This window comes from Cetorhinus maximus, chromosome 4 (genome assembly GCF_964194155.1).
Source record: "Cetorhinus maximus chromosome 4, sCetMax3.hap1.1, whole genome shotgun sequence".
Taxonomy (NCBI): Eukaryota; Metazoa; Chordata; class Chondrichthyes; order Lamniformes; family Cetorhinidae; genus Cetorhinus; species Cetorhinus maximus.
This window is the reverse complement of record NC_135882.1, coordinates 4,170,149-4,197,209: the sequence shown is the minus strand read 5'-3', so window position 1 is coordinate 4,197,209 and position 27,061 is coordinate 4,170,149. Positions and strand designations below refer to the sequence as shown.

Genomic DNA, 27,061 nt, shown 5'->3' with positions numbered 1-27,061 from the left:
TGACCTAGTCATACTGCAGGCAATCAACAAAGATGCACTGATGAACGAGCGTCGATAACTCATCAGCGAAAAGTACAAGTCCAACCAGTTAAATAGACGGCATTTCTCAAGCTGCTTTCAGCACGCTGCGTCCTTTCCCACTGACCCCCTGTGTACGCCCCTCGAAATAACATAACACAAACGCAACAAAGAAAAAGAAACCATGCTCTTGTCCGTTCTCCCAACCTGCCAGAGATTCATCCCAATTAAAGAAGATGGCTGGACATTGTTTATAAAGCCTAGCTCTTGGCTGTGAAAGGTTCTGATGAGACTGGAGGGAATTTTAATTAACTCATTGAGGTGAGAAACCCACCAGATCAGATGGCTTTAACACCTGCTCAATATTACTTGTTGAATGGAATGGAGAGTACGATCAGGCAGTGTGTAAAATCAACATTGCACTCAATCCCATCTGGTTCTTGACTGGTGGGGTAGGTTAAAATTGGCCCCAGATTTTAAAAACCATTTCTTATACCATCAATGGAGCTTTCCCTCTCTCTTATTCTTTACTTATATCCAGTCCCTTTCTTTGGTGCCCCTCTTGTTTCTCTCCTGCCTTCCCTCTGCTTCTCCTCATATCTCTGTTACTCCCTAATCCTTCTGTATCTCTCTCATTTTTTTTTTTCTTTTCCAGTTCTTTTTTTGTTTCTTGCTGTTTCTCTTTCTGCTTTTCTTTGCTACTCTGTTCCTGTTTTGCTAATTTCTCTTTGTGTTTCTCTTCCTGTGTCTGACCCGGCTCCATGTGTTTCTCACTCTGCTTTCTGTATGTTCCCCTCTTGCTTCTGTGTGTCTCTCATCCCCTTTCCTGTGTTTGTCCCTGGGTGTTGTAGCAAGCACAATGAAACTGAGATGTGAATGAACAATGATATCCCATTCAACTTACATACGTTGCAGATTGGAGCCACTACCCATTTAGTCAGCAATTTTTAGTCACCTTTTTTGTGCTGTGGTAAAGATCTGTATTTCAAAATTCAACTTCAGTTGATATATATGAATTGAAATTTATCTGACACTTTCAAAAAAGCACATAATTTCAGCCATAATTAATTTTTTTTCAACTTCCTCATTCTGTTCTTCCTCTTTCTCTACAGCTGTGGGTTTATCTCTTAACAATTTTCACACTGCTACTGTAGAGGCTTCAATGTCCCGTGGAAGGAGAGAGCCATGACATGGGACTTCACAAGGCCCCCTGCTGCTCTTCGATAGCCATGGCTCAGTAGGTAGCGCTTGCCTCTGAGTCAGGAGGTCATGGGCTCAAGTCCCACTCCAGAGACTTGATCACAAAATCCAGCTGCCACTGCAGTGCAGCACTAAAGGAGTGCTGCACTGTCGGAAGTGCCCATCCCACAGATGAGATGTTAAACCCAGACCCAGTCTGCTCTCTCAGGTAAATATGAAAGATCCCATGGCACAATTTCGAAGAAGAGCAGGGGTGTACTTCACAGTGCCCTGGAACAATATTTAACCCTCAACCAACATCACCAAAAGCAGATTGTCTGGTCAATATCTCATTGCTGTTTCTCAGAGCTTTCTGTCTGCAAACTGGCTGCTTCATTTCCAACATTACAACAGTGTCTACGCTTCAAAAAAGTACTTCATTGGATGTAAAGTGCTTTGGGACATCCTGAGGTTGTGGAAGGTGCTTTGGAATGCAAATCTTTTATCAGGAAAATCACACCACAGATACCTTAAGTAAAACTGGTGTGTAAGTGGCTATCGTAGAGACATATAACAGTGCATGTATCTGCTTTGTTCAGGGTAAAGCACCTCATTCTGGTTGAACCATGGGGATTTCCAGAGCGTCTTATCCACACAGAACAGGAGCGACCAATGCCGATCTGGATAAAAGCCCTGGGTGCGATCCTGAGCCCCTTCAACCCATTGGCGGGTCTTAGATTGGCAGGGCCCTTTGGTAAGGAAGAATCACTGTGCTATATTCTGTTTCAGTCAAAAATATATTACACCAGCAAGTTCACTCAGCCATACACTGCTATTGGTGGACAGTGTTGCAGCAGTAATTGACGTGGACAAGCATCTGCATACAAATAAATATGTTTTAACTTTCATACTGGAAGTTATATCTCGCTGATAATATGTTATGAATTCTGAGCCTTTAGATTCATATAATGATAAAATCTGTCATATATTTTACTTTGCTGTTTCCGGATTGTGGTTTTGACAACCTAGAGATTGAGAAAAATGGCCTTTCGATTACATAGGATTTACAGCACTGAAACAGGCCATTTGGCCCAACCTGACCATGACAGTGTTTATGCTCCACTCAAGCCTCCTCCCATCTTTTCTCATCTAAATCTACCGTCGTAACCCTCTATTCCTTTCTCCTTCAAATGCTTTACCAGTTTCCCCTTAAATGCAACTATCCTTCAGGCCGGTTCCTCCCACTGAATCCATATTCCAAGGGCACCTACTCAGTCCATTTAACCTCCTTGGGAATGGTTACATTGGAACAGGAGGAGCCCATTCAGCCCCTTGAGCCTGCTCCACTGTTCAAAGCAATGATGGTTGATCTGTACCTCAAATCCATTTACCTGCCTTTGCACCACGTCCCTTGATACTCTTGCCCAACAAGAATCATCTTTCAGTGGTGAAATGTTTCTTACATTTATCAAAGGTCCAATTCTGGTTCAGCGATTAAGGCCAGACTTCAAGCAAAAGTTCTCCTCGATGTGCGAAGATGAAAATACTGTCACCGAGTACATTTATCACTGCAATGCACAAACTCCCAGGTAAGCTCTGGACTTCACTGCTGCTATTTTTTTAGTTCATTTTTTTTCCAGCTTGATATTTTCCTAGCCCTTCCTGGCATTTATTTTGAGCTAAACCATAAACAACAGCAATGACAGTTGTGTGGATAGATTGGAGAAGCAGGGGCTGTTCTCCTTGGCGAAGAGAAGATTGAGTGGGGATTTGATAGAGGAATTCAAAACCATGAAGGGTCTAGACAAAGTAGATAGGGAGAAACTGTTCTCATTAGTGGAAGGATCGAGAACCAGAGGGCACAGATTTAAGGTAATTGATGAAAAAAGCAGTGGCGACTTGAATAAAAGCCTTTTTTACGTAGCAAGTGGTTAGGATTTGGAACGTGCTGCCTGAGTGTGTGGTGGAGGCAGGGTCAATCGTGGCTTTCAAAAAAGAATTGGATCATTGCAGGGCTATGGGGAAAAGGTGGGGGAATGGCTTGAGGTGGGATGTTGTTGTAGAGAGCTAGCAAAGATGTGACAGGCCTCCTGTGTTGTAACCATTCTATGATTCTATGAACTTCTCTGGCAATACAGGGTAATTAATCAGTCCCAGTCACCTTCACCGGAGTTTAAATGAAAATGGTGATGATGTTCAAAATGCTGAAACCTCGATTTTAAAATGATAAAATGGTCAGGAGTTTATGACTTGCAATCCACTTGTACTGAGGTTAATTTAGTGACGAAAACTATGTCTTTCATTAACCATTATATACAAAGGTATAGGTAGGTCTTCATTACTGAGAAATCATAGAGTTAGTGGATTAAAACAGCAATAAAGCAGCAGAATAACAGCCCCTTCCCCCTACACAATGTAATCAGCTCTTCTCACTCACCCTCCACATAAACACACAGTTATCAGCCCTTTTGCCATCTGCCACGCTCTCACAGACACACACAAACACACACTCACTCTCCCCCCACCTCACACACAATATACACACGCACTGTAATCCAGTCCCTCTTCCCTGCCTCCCCCACGCATACTATAATCAGCCCCTCTCCCCCACCACACCAACTACACACACAAACTCACACTGTAATCAGCCTCTCTCCCTCACATACATGGCAGCTCACCACCACCTTCCCAAGGGCAATTAGGGATGGGTGATAAATGCTGGCCCAGCCAGTGACGCCCAAATCCCTTAAATGAATTTTTAAAAATCACACACACACAGAGTTATCAGCCTCTGTTGCCATCCCCACGCCTCCTTCCACACATACACGCACACAGGCCGCAAGTGCAGAGAAAGGATCCAGTAGAAAGATTCAATGGGAGAAGGATTAAATGTTTTTCCATAGAACAAGCTTATTTCACTTCAAGAATGTGGCGATTAAGTGCAGATTCACAATGATACGACTCAGAGAGAGACAGAAAGATGAGCAGGACAAGGACAGGGCTGTATGCTGCCTCAGTGCTGGTGTGGAATGCAGTCCCAGAGGAGGGGGAAGCTCATGACCCAGTTTGCTGTTTCTGTGACCCCAATTGGGTTCATGACCCACAGTTTGGGAGCTGCTGCTTTAACTATCCCTCCATGTTGATGTATTATATGATTGCTGCCTCCCAGCAGCATCTTTCACCCTCTTCCACCGCAACACACTCCCCAACTGCACCTCCATCCAATGTCAATTTCTTTTTGCCATCATTATCTGCAATTAAATCCATTATGGTCCAGAGTTTCCAGGGGTTGAAGACATCACCAGGAATTTTGTTGTCTGGCTCACCATTCTCATCGTTGCCAGTTTACTTCATAGTCTGTTGGTTCTGAAATGAGAATATGCACAGTGGCCAATGACCAATGTTTGCCACATCAATTCTGATTTCAACCCACTCTTGCCTCTATTCAAGTCCCCTGCAATACTTGAGCACAAAAATCTGTGCTGACATTCCAGTGCAGCACCGAGGGAGCACTGCACTGTTAGAGGTGCTGTGTTTGAGATGAGGTATTAAACCGAAGCCCCATCTGACCCCTCAGATGGGTGTAAGAGATCCCAAGGCACCATTTTGAAGAAGAGCAGGAGAGCTATCCCCGGTGTATTGGCTGATATTTATTGGTCAATACTTCAATCTGATTGGCTGCCTATCCTGCCTGGTGACATCACTGTTGTTAGTTGCCTGGTGATCCCCTTAACTTGGTGTCAGGTTCAGATTAACATTGGGAAAGGGGAAATCCATCCCATGGAGATTGCTAGCTCTTTGTGAGCAGCTTTTTTCAAGGTCAGTCGCAATTGTTGCTTTGCCGCTGACTGTGAATACTGGTCATTGAAATTTGTTGCTCGATCTCAAATAAAAATATGAAATCAAAGACAAAATAATGGAATACGGTTTGGTGCCATTAACAGGAGCAACTTAGGAAACTCAATCACTGATATGCTTTCCACAATTGGTTAAATCAGGGGTTCCAAAACTGTGGGTCGCAACCCTCAGTAGGACGAGATTTTGGGATCGTGAGCTCCAAGGCAGAAATGCCAGCCCTGGAGCTCTGACTGAGTTCTGACGGCGGTGAAACCCCTTTAAATGTTTGTGCTTTTTTTCCTGTCATTAAGCGTGGCTTAATGGGCTGCTGTCGGGGGCCCGATTGCTGCTACAACCACAGCCTGTCTCCTGACGGTCTGCTCCACACTGGGGAGACTAAACGCAGACTGGGTGACCACTTTTGCAGAACACCTTCACTCAATCCGCAAGCAGGACCCTGATCTCCTTGTCACTTGCCATGTCAATTTACCACCCGCTGCATTGTTCCGGTGAAGCCCAACGCAAACTGGAGGAACAGCACCTCATCTTCCGATCAGGCACTTTACAGCTTCTGTTCTTAACATTGAGTTCAACAACTTCAGACCATGAACTCTCCATTTGATTGTTTTTTTATATGTTTTTCCCAACCCCCTCCCCCCACAGGCCATCTGTATCTTGTTCTTATGTTTTGCTTTCACATAGCACTGACCTTTGTTCTGCTGTTAATACTTTCTGCTACGTTACCTTTTTTTTGTTCGTTCATGGGATGTGGGCATCACTGGCTAGGCCAGCATTTATTGCCTATCAGAGGGCATTTAAAAGTCAACCACATTGCTGTGGGTCTGGAGTCACATGTAGGCCAGACCAGGTAAGGACAGCAAATTTCCTTCCCTAAAGGACACTAATGAACCAGATGGGTTTTTATGACAATCAGACTTTTAATTCCAGATTTTTATAGAATTCAAATTTAACCATCTGTCCTGATGGGATTCGGACCTGGGTCCCCAGAGCATTACCATGGGTCTCTGGATTACTAGGCCAGCGACAATACCACTACGCCATCACCTCTCCCATGCCACTATTAGCACCTTCCTTAGTCTTTAACACTGCCATTAACGCTTCCTTTGCCTCGTGTCCATGACATCTTTGTCAAATCTCTCCTGAGTGCCCACCTATTCCTGACCTCCTAATTTGCTCCGCCATCAAACCCGCCCCTACCCCCCCACCCCCACTTCAACAGTATAAAATCTATCATACTTCTTTCTCCCTTCAGTCATGTGGACTCAAAACATTAACTCTGTTTCTCTCTCCACAGATGCTGCCAGACCTGCTAAGTTTTTCCAGCATTTTCTGTTTTTGTAACACCCTAACCATCAGCCCCCAATTTTCACTCTGGATTTCCATGAAGTCTGAGGTATTAAAATGGGGCCACATTGGGAAAATGTTTGGGAAGTGCTGGATTAAATTTTGACAATTTTTCATTCAAATGCTGATTGAACTGTTTTGAGTTCTCTCTGCATTGAATTGGTCCATCTCAGGAGTGGGGAGAACGTAACACCCCATTCAGATTCCTCTTGACAGTCAATCACACAATGGCTATTATAATGTGTTGTAGACTTTTCAGTCTACCCCAGTTGAATGGGGGGTTACATGAGAATGGAAAGAAAATTGTAGGAACATCTGTCAAGTTTTCTTTTTCTCCATATTCTTAGCGGTGAAGTTGCTTTCAAGAACATGACCGTACCCTATGGCTGGGCTAAGCAACCAATGCTATTGAGGATTAATCAGATCCAAGAGGACATCTCCATCACAGCAATTTATGGAGCACGCTCTTGCATAGATGGTTGCTCTGGAAAACAGATCAGAGCACAAAGACCAAAATCCTCAGTCAAGATAATAGTAAGTAAATGATACCAGATTTTCTTTCAAGACTTACACATTGGTGAGTCAGTTTGAGAGCCCATTAGGCCCACGCGCACTAGTTCGTTGAGCATCAGGTCGGTAAGGGGACAGTATCCTTTGAAAATTGCAGCTGACCTCTGTTTTTAGTAGTTTCTGGCGGGGAAAGGGTGGGGAGGGCAAGCCCGGGAAGCTCCCACCTGAAACAGGTAAGAGCATTATTAAAATCATAAAATGTGGGTGTGTTGTCTAGCATGCCATATTTCAATGCTCTTGACAACTAGACATTCAAAGAGTGAGAATTAAATGGGAACTTATGTGAAGGCAGATTTTATTAAGCCACCTTTGGCCCATTTGTCTACATTTCTTTTGTTTTTCTTTGTTCTATAGAATCTTGAGTAGTTTGACACTGCCAGAAACAACAGGTAGAAACTTGGTCAATGTGCTCGATTTTCTTTAATAGAAAAACTGACCTCTGCATCCAGTTCTCTGATCCATATATCTCATCTCACCCTTCATGCACGCACACAATGATGCTAATTTCAGTCTCTCTGATCTGAGAGACTGCATTCTTACGTACGAGCGATAAAGATTTGACTGAACTACTTTGTTGAAGTCTCACTCTTGATACTTTCTCACTTGGAAGACTTCCTTTCATAGGCTAATCTAAACATTGCCAGATTCCTCCTGATACCTTCTAACTTCTCTTCATTGCCTGCTGTGACTTTGATTTCTCTCTTGACCTCTTTTTGAGGGTGAGAAAGCCAGTTTGTAAATTATACTTAACTCGACCAAGGTCCTTTTTCTGACCTGTTTGTTAAGATAACCAAAGTGGAGTTGAGGCCAAAATCAGATCAGCCATGATCAAATTGATTGGGGGAGCAGGCTTGAGGGGGCAAATGGCCTACTCTGGCTCCTGTTTTTTATGTTATATATCTCATATACAAACATTTATAAGAATTGTGTCCTTAAAAATAGTGTATTAAGTCACAATCTGGGAAAATTGACAGGTTAAAACAAGATCATCCATTGGGGTTTAGGAAAATGAGAGGTGATCTTATTGAAACATATACGATCCAGAGGGGATTTGACAGGCTGGATGCTGAAAGAATATTCCCTCGTGGGAGAGGCCAAAATTAGGGGACACGGTTGAAAAATAATTATTTTCCCCAGGGAGCAATGGGGGCAGGGTTATTGAATATTTTTAAGCCTGAGTTAAATAGTTTCTTGATTGACAAGAGTGTCAAAGGATATGGGGGTTAGACAGGAAAGTAGAGTAGAGGCCACAATTAGATCAGCCGTGATCTTTATCAAATGGCGGAGCAGGCTTGAGGGGCCAAATGGCCTACTCCTGCTCCGAGTGTGTATGTTTGTATGTTCATAAGACCCAGGAAGTTGAGCAAAAGGACTTTCAGAATTGACAGATGATCCTAATTAATAGTTAGAGCTAAAATGTTCAGATCACCAAGCTCGCTTCACCAGATGGTCACAGTGATTCATTTTTTTTTTAAGTGCCATTCATTTGGACAGAAGCATATTAGAAACTTTTGATGGTCAAGTTTTAATCAGCTATCCAAGGACAGCCTGATTGTTTGATGTTTTACAGTTTCTCACTTAGATTTGTTAGACTATAAATGAAGTCCTTCTTTTCTATCAGCATGCGTGATAGTTTTCGTTACAAACTCTCATGTACGCCTTATCTCTCCAGAAAACACAGCCGCCTAGTGAAGCGACCTTGGCGATCTGAACATGTTAGTTCTAGCTATTAATTAGAATCATATGCCATTTCTAAAAGTCCTTTTGTTCAAAGACTCTGATCTGGACTTCTCGGGTCTTGTTTTAACCGCAGGCATTTTCCCAGACTGCGATTTAATATAATATTTTTAGAAGAATATATTTCTTTTAACTGTTTGTACATGTGATACATAAGAACATAAGAAATAGGGGCAGGAGTAGGCCTTGCAGCCCCTTGAACCTGCTCCGCCATTCAATAAGGTCATGGTTAATCTGATCTTGGCCTCACCTCCACTTGTCCACCTGCTACCCATAACCCTTGACTCCCCTGTAGTTCAAAAATCTCTCTAGCTCAGCCTTGAACATATTCAATGACCCATCCTGCACAGCTCTCTGGGGTAGAGAATTCCAAACTCTAAGGACCCTCTGAGAGAAGAAATTCCTCTTCATCTCCATCTTAAATAGGAGACCCCTTACTCTGAAACTATGCCCCCAGCTCTAGATTGCCCCATGAGGGAAAAATCCTCTCAGCATCTACCCTATCAAGCCCCCTCAGAATCTTATGTTTCCGGTATGATCACCTCTTCAGTCTTCTAAACTCCAATGAGTTATAGGCCCAACCTGCTCAACCTTTCCACAAAAGACAAACCCTACATCCCAGGAATCAGCCTAGTGAACCTTCTCTGAACTACTTCCAAAGTAAGTATAGTCTTCCTAAATAGGGAGACCAAGACTCTAGGTGTGATCTCACCAATGCCTGGAATAGTTGTAACAAGACATTCCTGCCTATATATTCCATCCCCTTTGCGATAAAGGCCAACATTTCATTTGCCTTCCTAATTACTTGCTGTACCTACATGCTAACCTTTTGTGTTTCATGTATAAGGACACGCAGATCCCTCTGTACCGCAGCGTTTTGTAGTCTTTGTCTATTTAAAGAATATTTTGCTTTTCCATTCTTCCTGCCAAAGTGGATAACCTCACATTCTCCCCTATTATACTCCATCTGCCAAATTTTTGCCCACTCACTTAACCTATCTACAATGCTTTACAGAGACTCTTTGCCCTCCTCACACCTTACTTTCACACCTCTCTCTGTATTGTCAGCAAATCTGACTACACTGCACTTGACTCCTTTATCCAAGTCATTTATATGGATTAAAAACAGTTGAGGGTGCAGCACCTTTCCAGAAAATAGGAAATTTTGGAAGATTCCAGCTAATGCATCCTCTATCTCTGCATCCACATCTTTTAAGACCCTAGAATGCAGTCCAGGGGATTTGTCAGCCTTCAGTCCCATTAGTTTGCCTAGTACTTTCTCTCGAGTGATAATTGTTCCAAGTTCCTCCCCCTCTTGCCATAATAAATATCTAAAAAGTATATTATCAATATCTGAGATAACCTGATTAACTTATGAGAGACTATCACTATCTGAGATAGACAATCAATATCTGAGGTACAGTCTTTGAATCTGAGATGTTTTTAGATTTTTCAAATTTTAAATCACTCACTTGGGCATGTACCAGCTTATGATATCTTTGAGAGCATCTATTCTTAGCTTGAGATACAAGTAAGCTTTTGGTAATGTGTTCAGGAAACTATGAGCAATCGCAGCATAGTAATTGTTCTTAGCTAGCAGACATCCTGTGTATTAGATCTCACTGCAGTCTTTGAGAGAGGTAGAGCATCATCTCGGACTTTGGGTTAAGTTTAAAATACTAAGTTAATTTAAAACAAGTAACAATTATAAAATATGGTCATGCACTTACAGTAGACATTCTTCTATCTAACTGTTTGAGTGGATGAAATAATGAAATTGCTGCAGCTCTAAAAGCCAAACTAACGCTCTGTAAATCACTTCTAAATAATTGCGTCTTTCTTTTTGTTGAACAATTTATATGATGTGAGCTGTGACTCAGTGGAAGCACTCTCACCTCTGAGTCAGAAGACTGAGTTCAAGTTCTATTCCAGGAATTTGAGCATGAGATTTAGGCTGACATTCCCAGTGCAGTACTGAGGGATTGCTGCATTGTCAGAGATACCATCTTTCAGATGAGATGTTAAACCCATTTGCCCTCGGGTGGATGCAAAAGATCCCATGATATTATTTCGAAGAGGAGCAGGGGAATTCTCCCTGGTGTCCTGGCTAATATCCCTCAACCAAAATCACCAACAACAGATTGGTCATTATCTCATTGCTGTTTGTGGGAGCTTGTTATGTGCAAAAGCAGCCATGTTTTCTGCGTTACAGCCGGAACTACACTTCAGAAAGTTCCTCATTGGTTGGAAAGTGGACATCATGAGTTGTGAAAGGCACTACAGAAATGCAAATCGTTTTTCCAGAGCGAATAGATAATCTGATGAGACTACTGCTTAAAAATCACAAGGGAGTTAAGATGCTGTTTCAAAGCCTTGGAAAAGACAGGTTGAAAGAAAAGAGAAATATTGCATGTATTTGAAAGTTACCTACATAAACTTAGTTTGGCACTTAAAGTGGGATCTTTAATTTTATCTATTTAAGGAGTTAGAGGAAAGATGTTACATAAATATGTAACTGTATTTGATCGCTGTTATATTATTTGTTTTGCATTTTAGTACTTCTTTCTAATTAGGGCTTCTGGGATGGTTTATTTCTTTTGAAGACTGATATGTAATCTTATAGCGGAATAAGCCAGGCCATTGTGTAAAAGCAATTAACAAGCAGGGCTTTCTGAATGTTCACCTGGAAGTGCTCCAAAAACCTACAAAGATGTCAAAGGATAGGTAGACTCTCTAAAAGCTTTTTGGAGGGTGGAGATTCGCCCAATGAGAGTGAGCTGAGATATAGACACCAAATAGCCCAGGGCAAGAAAACAACCTTTCTGTAAAATTGTATTAAATGTCAAAACTAGAAATTGTTCAACATATTTTGTCAACATTAACCCATTTATTTTTATTTGCTTTATAGGCTATTCGAGGTGCTGGCCATTATGTATATGCTGATCAACCAGAAGACTTCAATCAAACAGTATTAGGAATCTGCAGTACTATAGACTAATAGTCAGTCAGTACTGAGAATTTGGTGTACTGTACCTTAACAGTCATAACACTGGGAATCTGCAATAATATAAATTATCAATCAGGCAGTACTGGGAATCTGCATACAGTATATTAATCAATGTTGGATTTCTACAGCATTGCTAATTAACCACTGCATTTTTTAATTCAAAATGTATGAATGCAAAGAAGAAAGTCAATATAAACCATATTAGTTTAGCACCAGAAGCTAAATTTAATGAAGAATCCTTTCTGAAACTTAGAAATTCAAAATTAGACTTATGTCAACACCTTGTATTGCTCTGCCAAGTTTTAGTTTTGATTACCTGTACCATGACAGTATTTAATTGTGCAATCCTGATTTTTCACAACTATTTAATAAGATGTTTGTATAATTTTAGTGCTATGATTATGAACAAAGATTTTTGTTTTGATTGAACATGTAAATGCTGTGGAAAGAATTTTATTAATTTAAAGTGACACTTAAAGACATCTTAGACAACAGGTTATTTTTAAAGATGTTTTGCACTAGCTTTCTGTTCATTTACTCCATGTTGTTTGCTCACATATTTACAGTCACTGCACTATGAAAGGTAACTTAATGTGTGTCGGAGGCATTTCTGAGAAATATGATAAATTGCTATGTCAGTGCAGATCTTTCTACATGTAGTCTAAAATTGTGGTTACTCATTGTGGCTCAGTCCCCTTCTCCAGGGAAGTCACAGCAAGAATGAAGTGGCATTGATACTTTAATCTGTTGTGTCTGTAATTGGCACTTTCTTGACACTTTTAGCATTGGGTCAACAATCAGAACCCTGCATTAAATTGTACAAGAATTGCAGCAACGCACATCACCTTAGCATGAAGTGGAAGATGAAGATAAAACAACTGACATCTTCACTCACTGTTGCAAGTTGATCTATGGGCAGTGATTGGTGGTTAGCACTGCTTTATCTCAATCATTAATGTTAGATGATTGGGACCATGAAGGGACATATTGCCTTGGGCATGGCAACAGGGCTGGAAAAGAAACACACAGACAAGAATTAAGCTTGTAAGCCAGCTTCTAAATTTACCAAAAGGGTTCATAGTATGAATAAAAACAAAATACTGCTGGAAATCTGAAACAAAAATAGAAAACCATTTTCTGGTTTTGTTTCATAGTATGAATGTTGTGTTGATCTGCGTAATAGTTATGTCAAAAAGTAATGCATTCTAAAATATGGTGGGGGGGCACAGTCTCATTTAGGACTGAGATGAGGAGAAATTACTTCACTCAAAAGGTTGTGAATCTTTAGAATTCTCTACTCCAGAGGGTTGTGGATGCTCCATCGTTTAATATATTTAAGGCTGGGGTAGACAGATTTTTGGTGTTATTAAGGGATATGGGGAGCGGGCAGAAAAATGGAGTTGAAGCCCAAAATCAGCCATGATCGTATTGAATGACAGAGCAGGCTCAATGCATCGTATGATCTACTCCTGCTCCTATTTCTTATGTTCCTGTATTATGCAAAGCTCTTAGTGATATTTTGAATGTGGGTATTTTTTTCTGACCCCTGTAGGCTCATGTTCTTTCATAGAGGGTTCACACCCCAAATTAATTCTAGGGAAAAGACTCCATTCCAATGCAGAATCATTGTGTCTACATATGCTTAGACAATTGTTTTAGACACATTCCCCGTTAAACCTTTAAAGACATTTGTTCAACAGATTACAATTCTTTATAAACCTGCTCAGGATCCAACCTTCACATTGAAATGTTTGCCTCATGTTGTCGGTATGCTGCTTTATTCTTCCTTTAAGCTTAAGTATCATTTGGTGCATGTTTCTAAAACCTGGGTTGTGGGTGCAGTGGAGATTTGATAGAAAAGCAGTCACAAGGAAAGGATCCCTGCATCAGAATTGAAATGGAGCTTTGAGTCTCATTTAAATGAGATGGTGTGGTCTGTGGGTGACTGCTACGCGTCCCTCAGGCATCTTGCCCCTGTACAGCTGTTAATCTCAGGCCATTGCCCAAATGCATCACCTCACAATTCTCCGAATTAAATTCTACATGCCATTTATCTGCCCATCTTAGCCTATGTGCTTTAACAGTCTATTAGCATCATCCTCACTGTTTACCACATCTCCAACTTTGATAGCTGCAAATTTTGAAATGTTACTCAGTATTCCATTACCCATGATACTTTTATCTTACTGTAAGTGGGAGTTTTCTTTCACCTGTACCATTATTTATATATTTTTTTATGCTTTGATATTCTGGATCCTTCAAGTCTTTTATTCCTCCAGTGACTTTATTTGTGCCATTTTTGAGATTGTAATATCAATCTGCTGCTAAACTCACCAGTATGGAATGCTTATCTGGTGCCAACACCAGGTGCAAAAGTGTCAAAAAGTGTTGCAAGATGTTTGGGCCTAGGACACCACCTGAGGAACTCTGCAGCAATGTCTCGGGACTTAGATGATTGGCCTCCGGTAACCACGACATCCTCCTCTGAACTAGGTATGATTCCAACCAGAGGAGAGTTTTCTCCCAATTCCCATTGGCTTCAATTTTGTTACTTTACCTTGATGCCACACTTGGTCAAATGCTGCCTTGGTGTCAAGGCAGCCACTGTCACCTCATATCTTGGGTTCAGCTCCTTTGTTCATGTTTGGACTAAGGCTGTACTGAGGTGAGGAGCTGAGTGGCCCTGGTGGAGCACAAACTGAGCATCAAACAGGCAAGTGGGGAGTAGGGAGTATTCCATCACGCTCGTGACTTGTGCCTTGTAGATCATGAATAGGCTCTGTGGAGTCAGGAGATAAGTTACCACAGAAATCCCAGCCTCATCTTTTTATTTGTTTATGGGATGTGGGCATTGCTGGCTAGGTCAGCATTTACTGACCATCCCTAATTGCCCTTGTTTAGAGGGCATTCGAGTCAATCACATTGCCATGGGTCTCGAGTCACATGTAGGCCAAACCAGGTAAGGACGGCAGATTTCCTTCCCCAAGGGAAGTAGTCCATTAGAACCAGATGGGTTTTTATGACAATTGGCAATGGTTTCATGTTTATCATTAAACTTTTAATTCCAGATTTTTATTCAATTCAAATTTCACCATCTGCCGTGGTGGGATTCAAACACAGGTTCCCAGAGCATTACCTGCTCTTGTAGCCACAGTATTCCAGTTCAGTTCTGGTCAATAATGACCTCCAGGAGTTGATGATGGTCATGCCTTATCGATCAGTATTTGGCTAAATGATTAGTTGCCCTTTACAGTTCATGAATTGATTCCCCGTGTTCTGCCCAAGATCTCTTGGGTCAATAGCTCCTCGCTGTATCTGCAAGGCAGTCACCTCAAATAATACCATATTTTTATCAAATACTATTATTGCCAGCAGTTGCCTTCCCTAGGATGAGAGAGACATGGGAATGTACAGATCAGGAAAAAACAATGACAATCATGCAGCCCAGTAACGTCTAGGAAATATTGTGCACTCTTATCTCAATCATTTATCCTGCCAAATAGCCTTACAGTTGCCTCTTGAATTTGCCATCATCCACCTCCCTGGACCCCCCAGTCCGTTTTACCCTTCATCACTCTGTCTGTAAAATAATTAAATTTGAACTATATAAACTGTTTCCAGTGGTAGGGTTGTTAACTGAGGGATACAGATTGAAGGTGATTGCAAAAGAAGCAATGGGGGAGATGAGGAAACATTCTTTCACATAGCCAGTGGTTGTGATCTGGAAAGCACTGCCTGAAAGAGCGGTGGAAGCAGATAGTAACTTTCAATAAGGAATTCGGTAAATACTAGAAAAGCAGGAAAAAGTAATACCAAGCTACAGGGAGTGAGCAGGGGAATGGGATTAATTGAATAGCTTTTTCAAAGAGCCAGCACTGGGATGATGGGCCAAATAGCCTCCTTCTGCTGTATTATTCTCTGATTCTACATTCACCTTGAATCTGTTTTAATTTGTAGAGTCAGTGACTACATCAAATATATATTGAGTGAAAATTTCCTCAGAGCATTACATGCAGCAACCCACATCCTTTGTAAACTGCCAATTTATATTTATTCATAGGACTCAGAGGAAAACTCTCGTCCATTATTAGGCTGGCCTTCAATACTTAAGTAAGATCTCTCTGATTCTTTCCCAGTTGACAAAGTGAGCAGTTAGCCTTATCGATCAGCTGCTTGCATTGCTTTGTAGATCAGGTGCCTCATCCAAGTGTCTTTTGCTGTACCCTCTCTGAAGCCATGCAGGCTGTAAATGTTAATCTAGACCTGTGTCCAGTCCTTACAGAGAGGCCTGATCGAGGCAGGCCTCAGCTGCTTCACGTGTCGTGTGGGTGGGGGGGATGTTGGATGGGATAGTGTGGGGCTCAATCGCCAGGACTGTTGAGTTGGGGTGGTGGAGGTAGGAACTCCGGCTCCTCCTGGTTCCACAGAAAAGTGTATTAAATTTTAAAACCTCACCCTTGTTTGGCATTCACAGGGATTGCAGCAGAACATCAAGTGCAGATCTGCTCACTGTCCCTATCATCAGCAAAATATTTTTGTAAAGGGCTCCTTCAATACACCTAAGAAGCCAAATAAACATAGGATTATGGTTGTACAACACAAAAACACCCTATTCGGCCCATCCAGTCCATGCCAGTGGTTATGCTCCACTCGAGCCTCCTCACATCTTTCCTCATCTAAATCTACCATCATAACCCTCTATTCCCTTCTCTTTCATATGCTTATGTAGGGGTGTGCGACTTTGGAACTCTCTGCCTCAGAAGGCGGTGGAGGTGGAGACACTGAATATTTTTAAGGCAGAGGTAGATAGATTCTTGTTAGGCAAGGGAATCAAAGGTTATCGGGGGTAGATGGGAATGTAGAACTCGAAACACAAACAGATCAGCCATGCTCGTATTGATTGGTGGGGCAGGCTCAAGGGCTGAATGGCCTACTTCCGTTCCTAATTCGTATGTTCCCCTTAAATGCATCTATTCTATTTGCTTCAACCACAACCTGTGGTAGCGAGTTCCACATTCTTACACACAGGGTAAAGACATTTCATTCTGAATTCCCTATTGGACTTATAATGACTATATTGATGACCTTTAGTTATGCTCTTCCCCACAAGAGGAAATATTCTCTCTGTATCCACTCTACCAATACCCTGTATTGTTTACGACCTTAGGTCGACCCTCAGCCTTCTTATTTGAAGAGAAAAAAAATTAAGTGGCCTAACGCCAGCTTTATGGGCCACAACAGCGAGTCCAGCACCTGCATGGGATCTCTTGCAGTGCAGCAAGTGGTGTCCCCACTTCTGAGCCAGAAGCTCCAGGTTCAAATTCCACCCGGGGGCTTAAAAACAAAAAACTGCGGATGCTGGAAATCCAAAACAAAAACAGAAATACCTGGAAAAAACTCAGCAGGTCTGGCAGCATCGGCGGAGAAGAGCAAAGTTGACGTTTCGAGTCCTCATGACCCTTCAACAGAACTAAGTAGAAATAGGAAAGGGGTGAAATATAAGCTGGTTTAAGGGGTGGGGGGAGGGAGAGGGGTGGGGGGGGTTGTTGGGACAAGCAAGCAGTGATAGGAGGAGATAGCCAAAAGAGGTGTTGAAGGTGGTGATATTATCTAAAGGAATGTGCTAATTAAGAGTGGAGAGCAGGACAAGCAAGGTACAGATAGCTCTAGTAGGGGTGGGGTGAAATAAACCATGGGTGGAATACATTTAAAAATAATGGAAATAGGTGGGAAAAGAAAAATCTATATAAATTATGGGAAAAAACAAAAGGGAGGGGGAAGAAATGGAAAGGGGGTGAGGATGGAGGAGGGAGTTCAAGATCTAAAGTTGTTGAACTCAATATTCAGTCCGGAAGGCTGTAAAGTGCCTAGTCAGAAGATGAGGTGCTGTTCCTCCAGTTTGCGTTGAGTTTCACTGGAACAATGCAGCAAGCCAAGGACAGACATGTGGGCAAGAGAGCAGGGTGGAGTGTTAAAATGGCAAGCGACAGGGAGGTCTGGGTAATGCTTGCGGATAGACCGAAGGTGTTCTGCAAAGCGGTCATCCAGTCTGCGTTTGGTCTCTCCAATGTAGAGGAGACCGCATTGGGAGCAACGAATGCAGTAGACTAAGTTGGGGGAAATGCAAGTGAAATGCTGCTTCACTTGAAAGGAGTGTTTGGGCCCTTGGACGGTGAGGAGAGGCGAAGTGAAGGGGCAGGTGTTGCATATTTTGCGTTTGCATGGGGAGGTGCCGTAGGTGGGGGTTGAGGAGTAGGGGGTGATGGAGGAGTGGACCAGGGTGTCACAGAGGGAACGATCCTTATGGAATGCCGCCAGAAGGGTTAAGGGAAGATGTGTTTGGTGGTGGCATCATGCTGGCATCATTTTCCACCCTGGGACTTGATGGCCAAGGAAGGTGCACTCATAATGTGACCAAACAGGTTGAGTATCAATCTGCAAATCCTTCCAATACACACCAATGACAGGGGGTAAGAGTGGGTGAGGTGCCTGGTCAGCCCTGTGATGGAAAGAAGTTGTAGCTTCTACCATCACTTTCCATACATCCAGGCTACAACATGCATATAAAAGTGCCTGTTACCACAGCAGCTTGGACCCCCTGAGTGAACTGTAACCCACCAACTGTACAGATTAGATGTGGGACATCTCATCGTTAAATTGGTATGTTTTACCCTCCCCGAAAACCCAACACAATGCAGGTCAATTTCTATTACAAGATATGCGTATTCCGGTACAGAAACCAGAATGATAAACAGTATCTTAGATCAATGCTCTGTAGATAGCACCTGCAGTCTATGCCTCTTTGACTATTCTCCCCAAGAGATTATGATGTAACGTCCCATGATTGATTAAAGAGGGTTTCACATGTGAGCCAAGAAAAATCACAGGATTGATGTTTTGTAATCTTTGAACTTTCAGTGGTGTTAGTTTTAAAATAAGTATAGGGGTACTTGTACGTTGAGATAACTGACCATTAATTTGTTCATGTGATTCCCACTGGGAACACTGGCAGTTCTATGCCTGAATTTTCAAATCCACTTCAAAATTTGAAGGACCAGCAGCTTCAGCTTGAGCTTTTATAGCGCTTTTTACAAAGAAAAACATTCCAAGGTACTTCACAGAGTTATAATCAGACAAAAACAGATGCTGAGTTACAGAAGCGGTTTAGGGGCAGTGACCGAAAGCTTGGTCAAAGAGGTGGATTTTAAGGTGCATCTTAAAGGAGGAGAGAGGCTGAGGGGGGAAATTCCAGAGCGCAGTGCCTGGGCGGATGAAGGCATGGCAGTCAATGGTGGGGCAAAGAGTGGACATGAAGCTCAACAGCATAGTAGGGGGTTGAGAGATGTGATGGAGAGATGGAAATTGCTTGTCACCAGTTGACCCAACATCTATGCTAAGAGGCAGACTCTAAATGATGAAGAGGAGGGAACCAAGGATACATCCTTGAGTAAAAGAAACCAGAAAGACACAGAGGTTTCTTCGGTGTCCAGGAGTCTGGATGAGTGGGAGTTTTGGCAGAGAAGAGTGAGTGCTGATAACACTTGAGATGGTGCAGCAGATATGCTCACAAAGGACAAACCAGTTGTGCATGAGATACACTGAAGTCTGTGGCTCCTTGGACTTGAGGGAGTGAAAATGGGGATGTTGCCAGAGGGGATGACCAAGAGAGGAAAGCATAATGATTTTAATGGAGTGAGGGAATGGTTGGGCAAATCTTATCCTAAAGGCTGGGAATTTGGTGGTTCGAAAGTGTGGTTGAAGGGATTTGGGAGAGAGCTTTATCGAAATGCAGAAGGAAGCAAGACTGGAAGATGGTAGGAGGCTGTGGCTAGTGAGAGACCTAAGGAATCGGTTTTGCTGAAATCTGTAGAAGCAATCCCAAATGTAGAGTTCTGCGCCTGAATTTGTAGGCTGACATCTGAATTTGATGAACTGTTACTGATGTTGAATTTACTTTTAACAAGTCCCAGTAGAAGATTAGGACTTTGAGCTTTGAACATTGCTATTTCACCCATGCTGTGTTTCAGGTAAGACATTTAACCGTGACCATGTATGCTCTCTCAGTATGGGCTGTAAAGGATTTCATGGCTACTACTTCCAAGGAGGGCAGTTCTTGCTGTTGCCCAGGCCAATGTTTATCCCTCAACCAACATCACTAAAACAGGTTATCTGGTCATTATCACATTGCTGTTTATGGGAGCTTGCTGTGCATAAATTTGCCTCCGCGTTTCCTATGTTACAACAGTGACTGTACTTCAAAAGTACTTCATTGGCTGTAAAACACTTTGGAATGTCCAGAGGTTGTAACAGAAGCTATATAAATGCAAATCTTTCTTCTTACCAAAGGAGTCAGCATGTTAAGCATCCCAACTATTTCAAAGTTCTTCACAGTCATATAATATTTGTATTTGATTCCCTCTGTGGATTGTTCTGTGCCTGGGTCAAATGCGTCTCTCATTGTGACAATCTCACTAGAACTGGTACTTATGCAGTAGGCCTTTTGGTTAATGAATCTGGAATGAAATGGCCAAGCCCACTGCTATTCTAATCCCTTTCATAGGAACAGGAGAAGGCCATTCAGTCCCCGAGCCTGTTCCACCATTGAATTTGATCGTGGCTGATCTGAACCTTAACTCCATTTACCCACTTTGGTTCCGAAACCCTTAATACCCCCACCTAACAAAATCCATCTCAGTTTTGAAATTTTCAATTAACCCCTCAGCCTCTACAGCTTTTTGGGAGGTGGGAGAGAATTCCAGATTTCCACTCCCCTTTGTGTGAAGTGCTCCCTGATATCACCCCTGAACCACCTGGCTCTCATGTTCTGGACACATGAGGAAAAAGTATCTCTCTGTCTACCCTATCAAATAATTTAATCATCTTAAACACCACAATTGGATCACCACCTAATCCTCTAAACTTAAGGAAAAACAAGTCAAGTCTGTGCAAATTGTCCTCACAACTTAACCCTTTCTGTCCTAGAACCATTCTGGTGAATCTGCACTCTACCCCTTCCAGAGAACATATATATCCTTCCTGCAGTGTGGTGCCTAGAACTGGGTGCAGTTACTCCTAATGAGGATTGGAATGTGGGGAGGAGTGGGGGGAGGGGGGATCTAACCAGAGCTTTATATAACTCTACTAGGCACAACCATCTTCAGCTGCTTCATCAATGACCTTCCTTCTATCATAATGTTCAGCACTATTCGTGACTTCTCAGATACTGAAGCAGTCCATGTCCAAATGCAGCAAGACCTGGACAATATCCATGCTTAGACTGACAAGTGGCAAGTAACATTCGCACCACACAAGTGCCAGGCAATGACCATCTCCAACAAGAGAAAACCTAACCATTGCCCCTTGACATTCAATGGCATTACCATCACTGAATCCCCCACTATCAACATTCTGGGGGTTACCATTGACCAGAAACTGAACTGGACTGGCCATATAAATACTATGGCTACAAGAGCAGGTCAGAGGCTAGGTTTCCTGCGGTGAGTAACTCATCTCCTGACTCCCCAAAGCCTGTCCACCATCTAGAAGGCACAAGTCAGAAGTGTGATGGAATACTCTCCACTTCCCTGGATGAGTGCAGCTCCAACAACACTCAAGAAGCTTGACACCATCTAGGACAAAGCAGCCCCGTTTGATTTGCACCCCTTCCACAAACATTCACTCCCTTCACCACCAACACACAGTAGCAGCAGTGTGTACCATCTTCAAGATGCACTGCAGGAACTCACCAAGCCTCCTTAGGCAGCACCTTCCAAAACCACAACCACTATCATCTATCTAGAAGGACAAGGACAGCAGATGCATGGGAAAATCACCACCTGCAAATTCCCCTCCAAGCCACTCACCATCCTGACTTGGAAATATATCACCGTTCCTTCACTGTCGCTGGGTCAAAATCCTGGAACTCCCTCCCCAACAGCACTGTGGGTGTACCTACACCACAGGGACTGCAGCGGTTCAAGAAGGCAGCTCACCACCACCTTCTCAAGGGCAATTTTTTTTTTTTTGCAAAAATATACTTTATTCACAAAATATCTTCAACAACATTTCAAACCATTTCAAAATCACCAACACCAAAAATACAATCAGGTTCAACTTTTACAATGTGTATCACGAAATGCATTGATACAAAAAATGAATATTACAATCATTTGCAGACATTCATTTTGAGCTGTACAGCCCGAGGGGATTTAAACAGTTCCCAGACCTCAGTGCACTGTGGCAGAAAGGTCTTAGGCAGCGACCCTTCCCCATTGTGCCTTTGCGGCGGCTGCTCCAAGCTTTAGTGCGTCCCTCAGCACGTAGTCCTGGACCTTGGAATGTGCCAGTCTGCAACACTCGGTCGGGGACAACTCTTTGCGCTGGAAGACCAACAAGTTTCGGGCAGACCAAAGAGCGTCTTTCACCGAGTTGATGATCCTCCAGCTGCAGTTGATGTTTGTCTCGGTGTGTGTCCCTGGGAACAGCCCGTAGAGCACAGAGTCCTGTGTCACAGAACTGCTCCGGTTCTCAAGGGCAATTAGGGCTGGGCAATAAATGCTGGCCTAGCCAGCGACACCCACATCCCGAAAATGAATTTAAATAAACTACAAATTCTACCTCTTCACATTCCATGTCCCCTTGAGGTACATGCTGTTCACTCCTATATTAATCAGAATCCTAAGCCCATGGAAGGTTTTTAAGAAAGTGAAGCCTGTGCTGGGGCCAAACAACCACCTGACCTAGTGCCAGATTCCTGTGTTTGTTTAGTGCTGGGAGAGGATTTGGTCCAATTATGTGAAGGATAAATGTGTGGTCCAGAATAGAGCCACTTACAGCTCAACTCTGATTAAATATTTTTGATGTGGTGAAAATAATTAGCTTGGAGGAAAAAAATGAAGTTATATTTCAATGAGTTGCCATGTAATATCCTTCACAACTGAAAGACAGAAATATTGCTTCCAATTTAAATAGTAAAATGATAAATTAAATATTATACACAGATTAATATTAGGAATTTCAAAACACGTCCATAGACCGACAAAACAGCCACTTACATCTTTATTGAAAAGTTTTGTTTCAAATCGTAAATTTGTATCATTTTAGTTAATTTGTGGCTATCTGCATTAGCTTCGGAGATAATAATGGTGCCTGAGGTATTGTTTCCCATAAAAATGATTCCTTGTAATAAAGATTACTGTCTCTCAAATCGAAACTACATTGACTTAATATCATTCCCCATTCCCGCTTTAACCAATCACACAGTAATGCAGTTATGCTCTATCTGCTGCCATCTCAGTTGTCCTCGTTCATTTAATTCCAATTTCACTCACAGGTTTCTGTTCTTTTAGCATTACTGTTCCTTTCCGTCAACATTCTCTCCCCACCCCCACTCCCCTCTCAGCTGCACCTGACTTTTACAGCTAGAAATGTAAACGGTGCTTCAGATGCAGATGAAGTACGGATGCACCTGCTGAGCAAAGAGACTCTAAGGGGAGAAAGGAAGGAAGGTTTGCATTAACACAGCACTTTTCATAATCTCACAACATTGCAAAGCGATTCATGGCAAACGATACTTTTGAAGTGTGATCGCTGTTGTAATGCAGGAAATGCAGCTGCCAATTTGTGCACAGCAAGCTCCCACAAGCGGCGATGTCATAATGACCAGGTAATCTGTTTGTTGTGATGTTGGTTGAGGGATAAATATTGGCCCGGGACACTGGGGAGACCTCCCCCTGCTCCTCTCTTCAAAATGGTGCCATAGGATGTTTTACATCCGCCTGAGCAGGCAGATGGGGTTTCAGTTTAACATCTCATCCAAAAGAGAGTGCAGCACTCCCTCAGCACTGCACTGGGATTGTCAGCCTGGATTTTTTTTGTGCTCAAGCCCTGAAGTGGAACTTAAACCCAGAACCTTACAGGGGCAAGAGTGCAACCCGCTGAGCCGAGGCTGACACATGCTGGCATGTTCGGCACTATCTTCCTCCTGCCCAGACATTGTCCATTCAGCTGGAGGTTCCACCACAAGAAGAGCCTCGCTGCACACCCCATCACCCAGCCTCTTCTCTAGCTTTAGGTTGAACTTTCCAACGCTCCAGGATTGGAGTCTCTGGGAATTGAAGATTAAGCTCCTTGACATTCCAGGAGAAAAAATAATAAGGGTATTTTTTTAAAAATCGTTCTCTTTCAATTTTTTTGCTCGGTAGTTATAAAGAGGCTGTTTGACCAACAGTCAAGAACCATCCAATCAGGTAACAGGAGGCACAGTTTGCTTTCTAATTGATGTGATGAAGCCTCCAGTATTATGTCCAACAACAGTTAGTGACTAATGTTCCCTTTAAGCTGCATGACTGCAGCCACTTGAAAGTCCCCACACGTGTGCGGTCCCCTTGAGAAAGAAATTAAAGGGGCCACGCACTTAAACAAATTGCCCGCGAGCTCCAAAAGTAAAAAGTGAGGGTAAATTGCTGGCAACTTTACACCAAGCCCAGAGACATTGGGGTCAATTTCGCCTCCCCTTCACCCGCTAACGCTAACGTGGTGATGTGACAGCCTCAAACCGGCAGTCCGGAGCGCCATCGTCCAGTTAATGGCCGTGTCCCTGTCGGCGCCACTTTTAAAGGGCTTTGGGACTTCCTGAGGTTGTGAAAGGCGCTATAGAAATGTATTTTCTTTCTTTCTTTCTTTTGCAGCCCATGGACGTAACTCCTAGTAGCTCTGGGTAGTGGCTGAAAATTACCTGCTGCCCATTTAGTAATCCTCAAAATGCATGCTGAGCACTTTTCCAGTTCCAAGATAATCCTTCAACTAAGTGACAGGCCAAGAGGCTGTTGAGGGAGATCTGGCTCTTTGTTTAAAATCAATCAGACATCTGCATCTAATGCAGCTGAGAGTCTCCTCAGGAAGTATTAGGTTATTAGCCTCTTCTGGCAGGGAAGCTAAAATATAATTTATGCGATGGAACACACGAAGATTACTGTTTCACAGAGCGAAACTGAAACCAGGCCATCTGATCTCTGGTTATAGCAAGTAACTGTTTACTAACTGTTTTAAGGAATATAAGAAATAGGAGCAGGAGGAAGCCATTTGGCCCCTTGAGCCTTCTCTGCCATTGAATCAGATCATGGCCCAATCATCTACCTCATCTTCACTTTCCTGCCCTACACCCATATCCCTTTATTCCCTTAATGTCCAAAAATCCATCAATCTTTGACTTGAATTTACTCATTGATGGAGCATCCACAGTTCTCTGGGGTAGAGAATTTCAAAGGTTCACAAACACTCTGATCAACAGTGTTATAATAAAAATAAAATAACGCGGATGCTGGAAATCCGAAATAAAAACAGGAAGTGCTGGAACAACTCAGGTCTGGCGGCATCTGTTGAGAGAGAAACAGAGCTAACATTTCGAGTCCAATATGACTCTTCATCAGAGCGCCCTCTAATGTTTTTTGGGGAGTGCATGGGTGATTTTTTTTCTTTATACTTTGATGGGATGTGGGTGTCACTGGCAAGGCCAGCATTTGTTGCCCATCCCAACTGCCCTTGAACTGAGTGGCTTGCTGGGCCATTTCAGAGGGAATTTAAGAGTCAACCGCATTGCTGTGGGTCTGGAGTGACATGTAGGTCAGGCCGGGTAACAATGGTAGATTTCCTTCCCTAAAGGGCATTAGTGAACCAGATGGGTTTTTAAACAACAAAAAAATGATAGTCTCGTGGTCGCCATTACTGAAACTAGCTTTCAATTCCAGGGCCAGAATCTTCGGGTCAGCGTACAGGGGGCGGGCCCCACTTGCCGATGCTTAAAATGACACGCGGTTTCATCGGGCGTGTGTCCCGACGTCACCACGCATCATTCCCATCTTCAGTTTGGCGGGTGCGCACTAGAGTCGGCTGCGCGCCTGCCAAACTGTCAAAGGCCTATTAAGGCCATTTAAAAACTAATTAAAGTAATTAACTGAGCTGCCCGTCCAACCTTAAGGTTGGCGGGGGGGCAGGCGAAGAGCCCAGGCGGCCTTCGCATTTATCATGAAACCTCATCCACGGGCGGGATGAGGTTTCATGAAGGATTTATAATTCAAGTAAATTTTTAAATTAAAATTCATTGACCTGCCCCAGTTCATGTGACACTGTCACGTGAGGGGACATGTCTGAAATGCTTTTTTTTCTCTTTATTTAAATTTTTCAAAATGTAATTAAACTCCCTGAGGCAGCTCCGTGCCTCAGGGAGATTTCTGCACTCTTTCGCATGCATGCACAAAAGAGCGCAGGCCCCGACTCAGCCTACACCCACCCCCCCGTGCCCCACAAGGAGTGCTCTGCGCATCACGCAGGGTGGGCCTTAATTGGCCCGCCCACGTAAAATGGCGTTTTATCAAATTCCACCAACTGCTTTGGTGGGATTTGAATCCATGGTCCGGAGCATTAGCCTGGGTCTCTGGATTACTAGCCCAGTGACATTACCACTATGCCACCATCTTCTGTTTAAACATGTGGTCACTTCAATCTTTTTCGCACGGCCACACACACACGGTAACTTAAAGGTGGCCAACTTGAACGGAAACTTTTGGTCACACAGCTTTGAAGGGACATTGCCCATTGAGTGAAGAAATTTCTCCTCATGTCAATCCTAAATGGCCCACCCCTTATCCTGAAATGGTGACAGCGTGTTCTGGACTCTGCAGCCAGCAGAGTCATCCTCTCAAGAATTTTGTAGGCTTCAAAGACATCACCTCTCGTTCTTCTAAACTCCAGACTGTATAGGCCCATTCTACCCAATGTTGCTAAAGCTCACCTGCTGCTTGTTGGCCAGTTTGATGGGTAAAAATACCGGATTTTGGTCTCTCAGAGAATTAAGGGATATGGGGAGTAGGCGGGAAAATGAAGCTGAAACGCAAGATCAGCCATGATCGTTGTGAATGGGCTCCATGGGCCGTGTGGTCCACTCCTGCTCCTATTTATTATGTTCTTAATAGAGGTTGCTGTGATGGGAAATATCTCCACACTAGACTGTAGAGGTTGAAGAAGGAGGTCAAATGGCAGCTTGCAGATGGACAACAAAATATTGGCCTTGCCAGTGTCGCCAATATCCCAAGAATGAATTTTAGGAAACTGGCCCCCAATGAGACATCCACCTGATGTACTGCGCCAGGCCATTCTCCCACCAACATCCAGCTTGACCTGAACTGTAATTCCTCGAGTTCTGCTTCAGCAAAGCAAAATTTATATTTATGTAGCACCTTACATTACCTTCAGGAAACATGACAGGCAATTTGAGCACAGCAAGCTTCCACAAACAGCAATGTGATCATTTAAATTTTAATAGGCTCTGCAAAAATCTGTCTTTGTGAT

At 43.0% G+C, this 27,061-nt stretch overlaps 1 protein-coding gene across 1 annotated transcript in view; it reads left to right on the top strand.

The window, feature by feature from the left end:
• Nucleotides 1–12,195, top strand: part of abhd5a (abhydrolase domain containing 5, lysophosphatidic acid acyltransferase a) — a 39,427-nt gene extending 27,232 nt beyond the window's left edge. The window contains exons 4-7 of the mRNA XM_078539842.1: nt 1,797–1,951; nt 2,672–2,786; nt 6,747–6,933; nt 11,615–12,195. Of these exons, the coding sequence (XP_078395968.1) occupies nt 1,797–1,951; nt 2,672–2,786; nt 6,747–6,933; nt 11,615–11,704 (547 nt within the window). The 3' untranslated portion in view covers nt 11,705–12,195. The remainder of the gene's footprint in view (nt 1–1,796; nt 1,952–2,671; nt 2,787–6,746; nt 6,934–11,614) is intronic.
• Nucleotides 12,196–27,061: the final 14,866 nt, after the last annotated feature.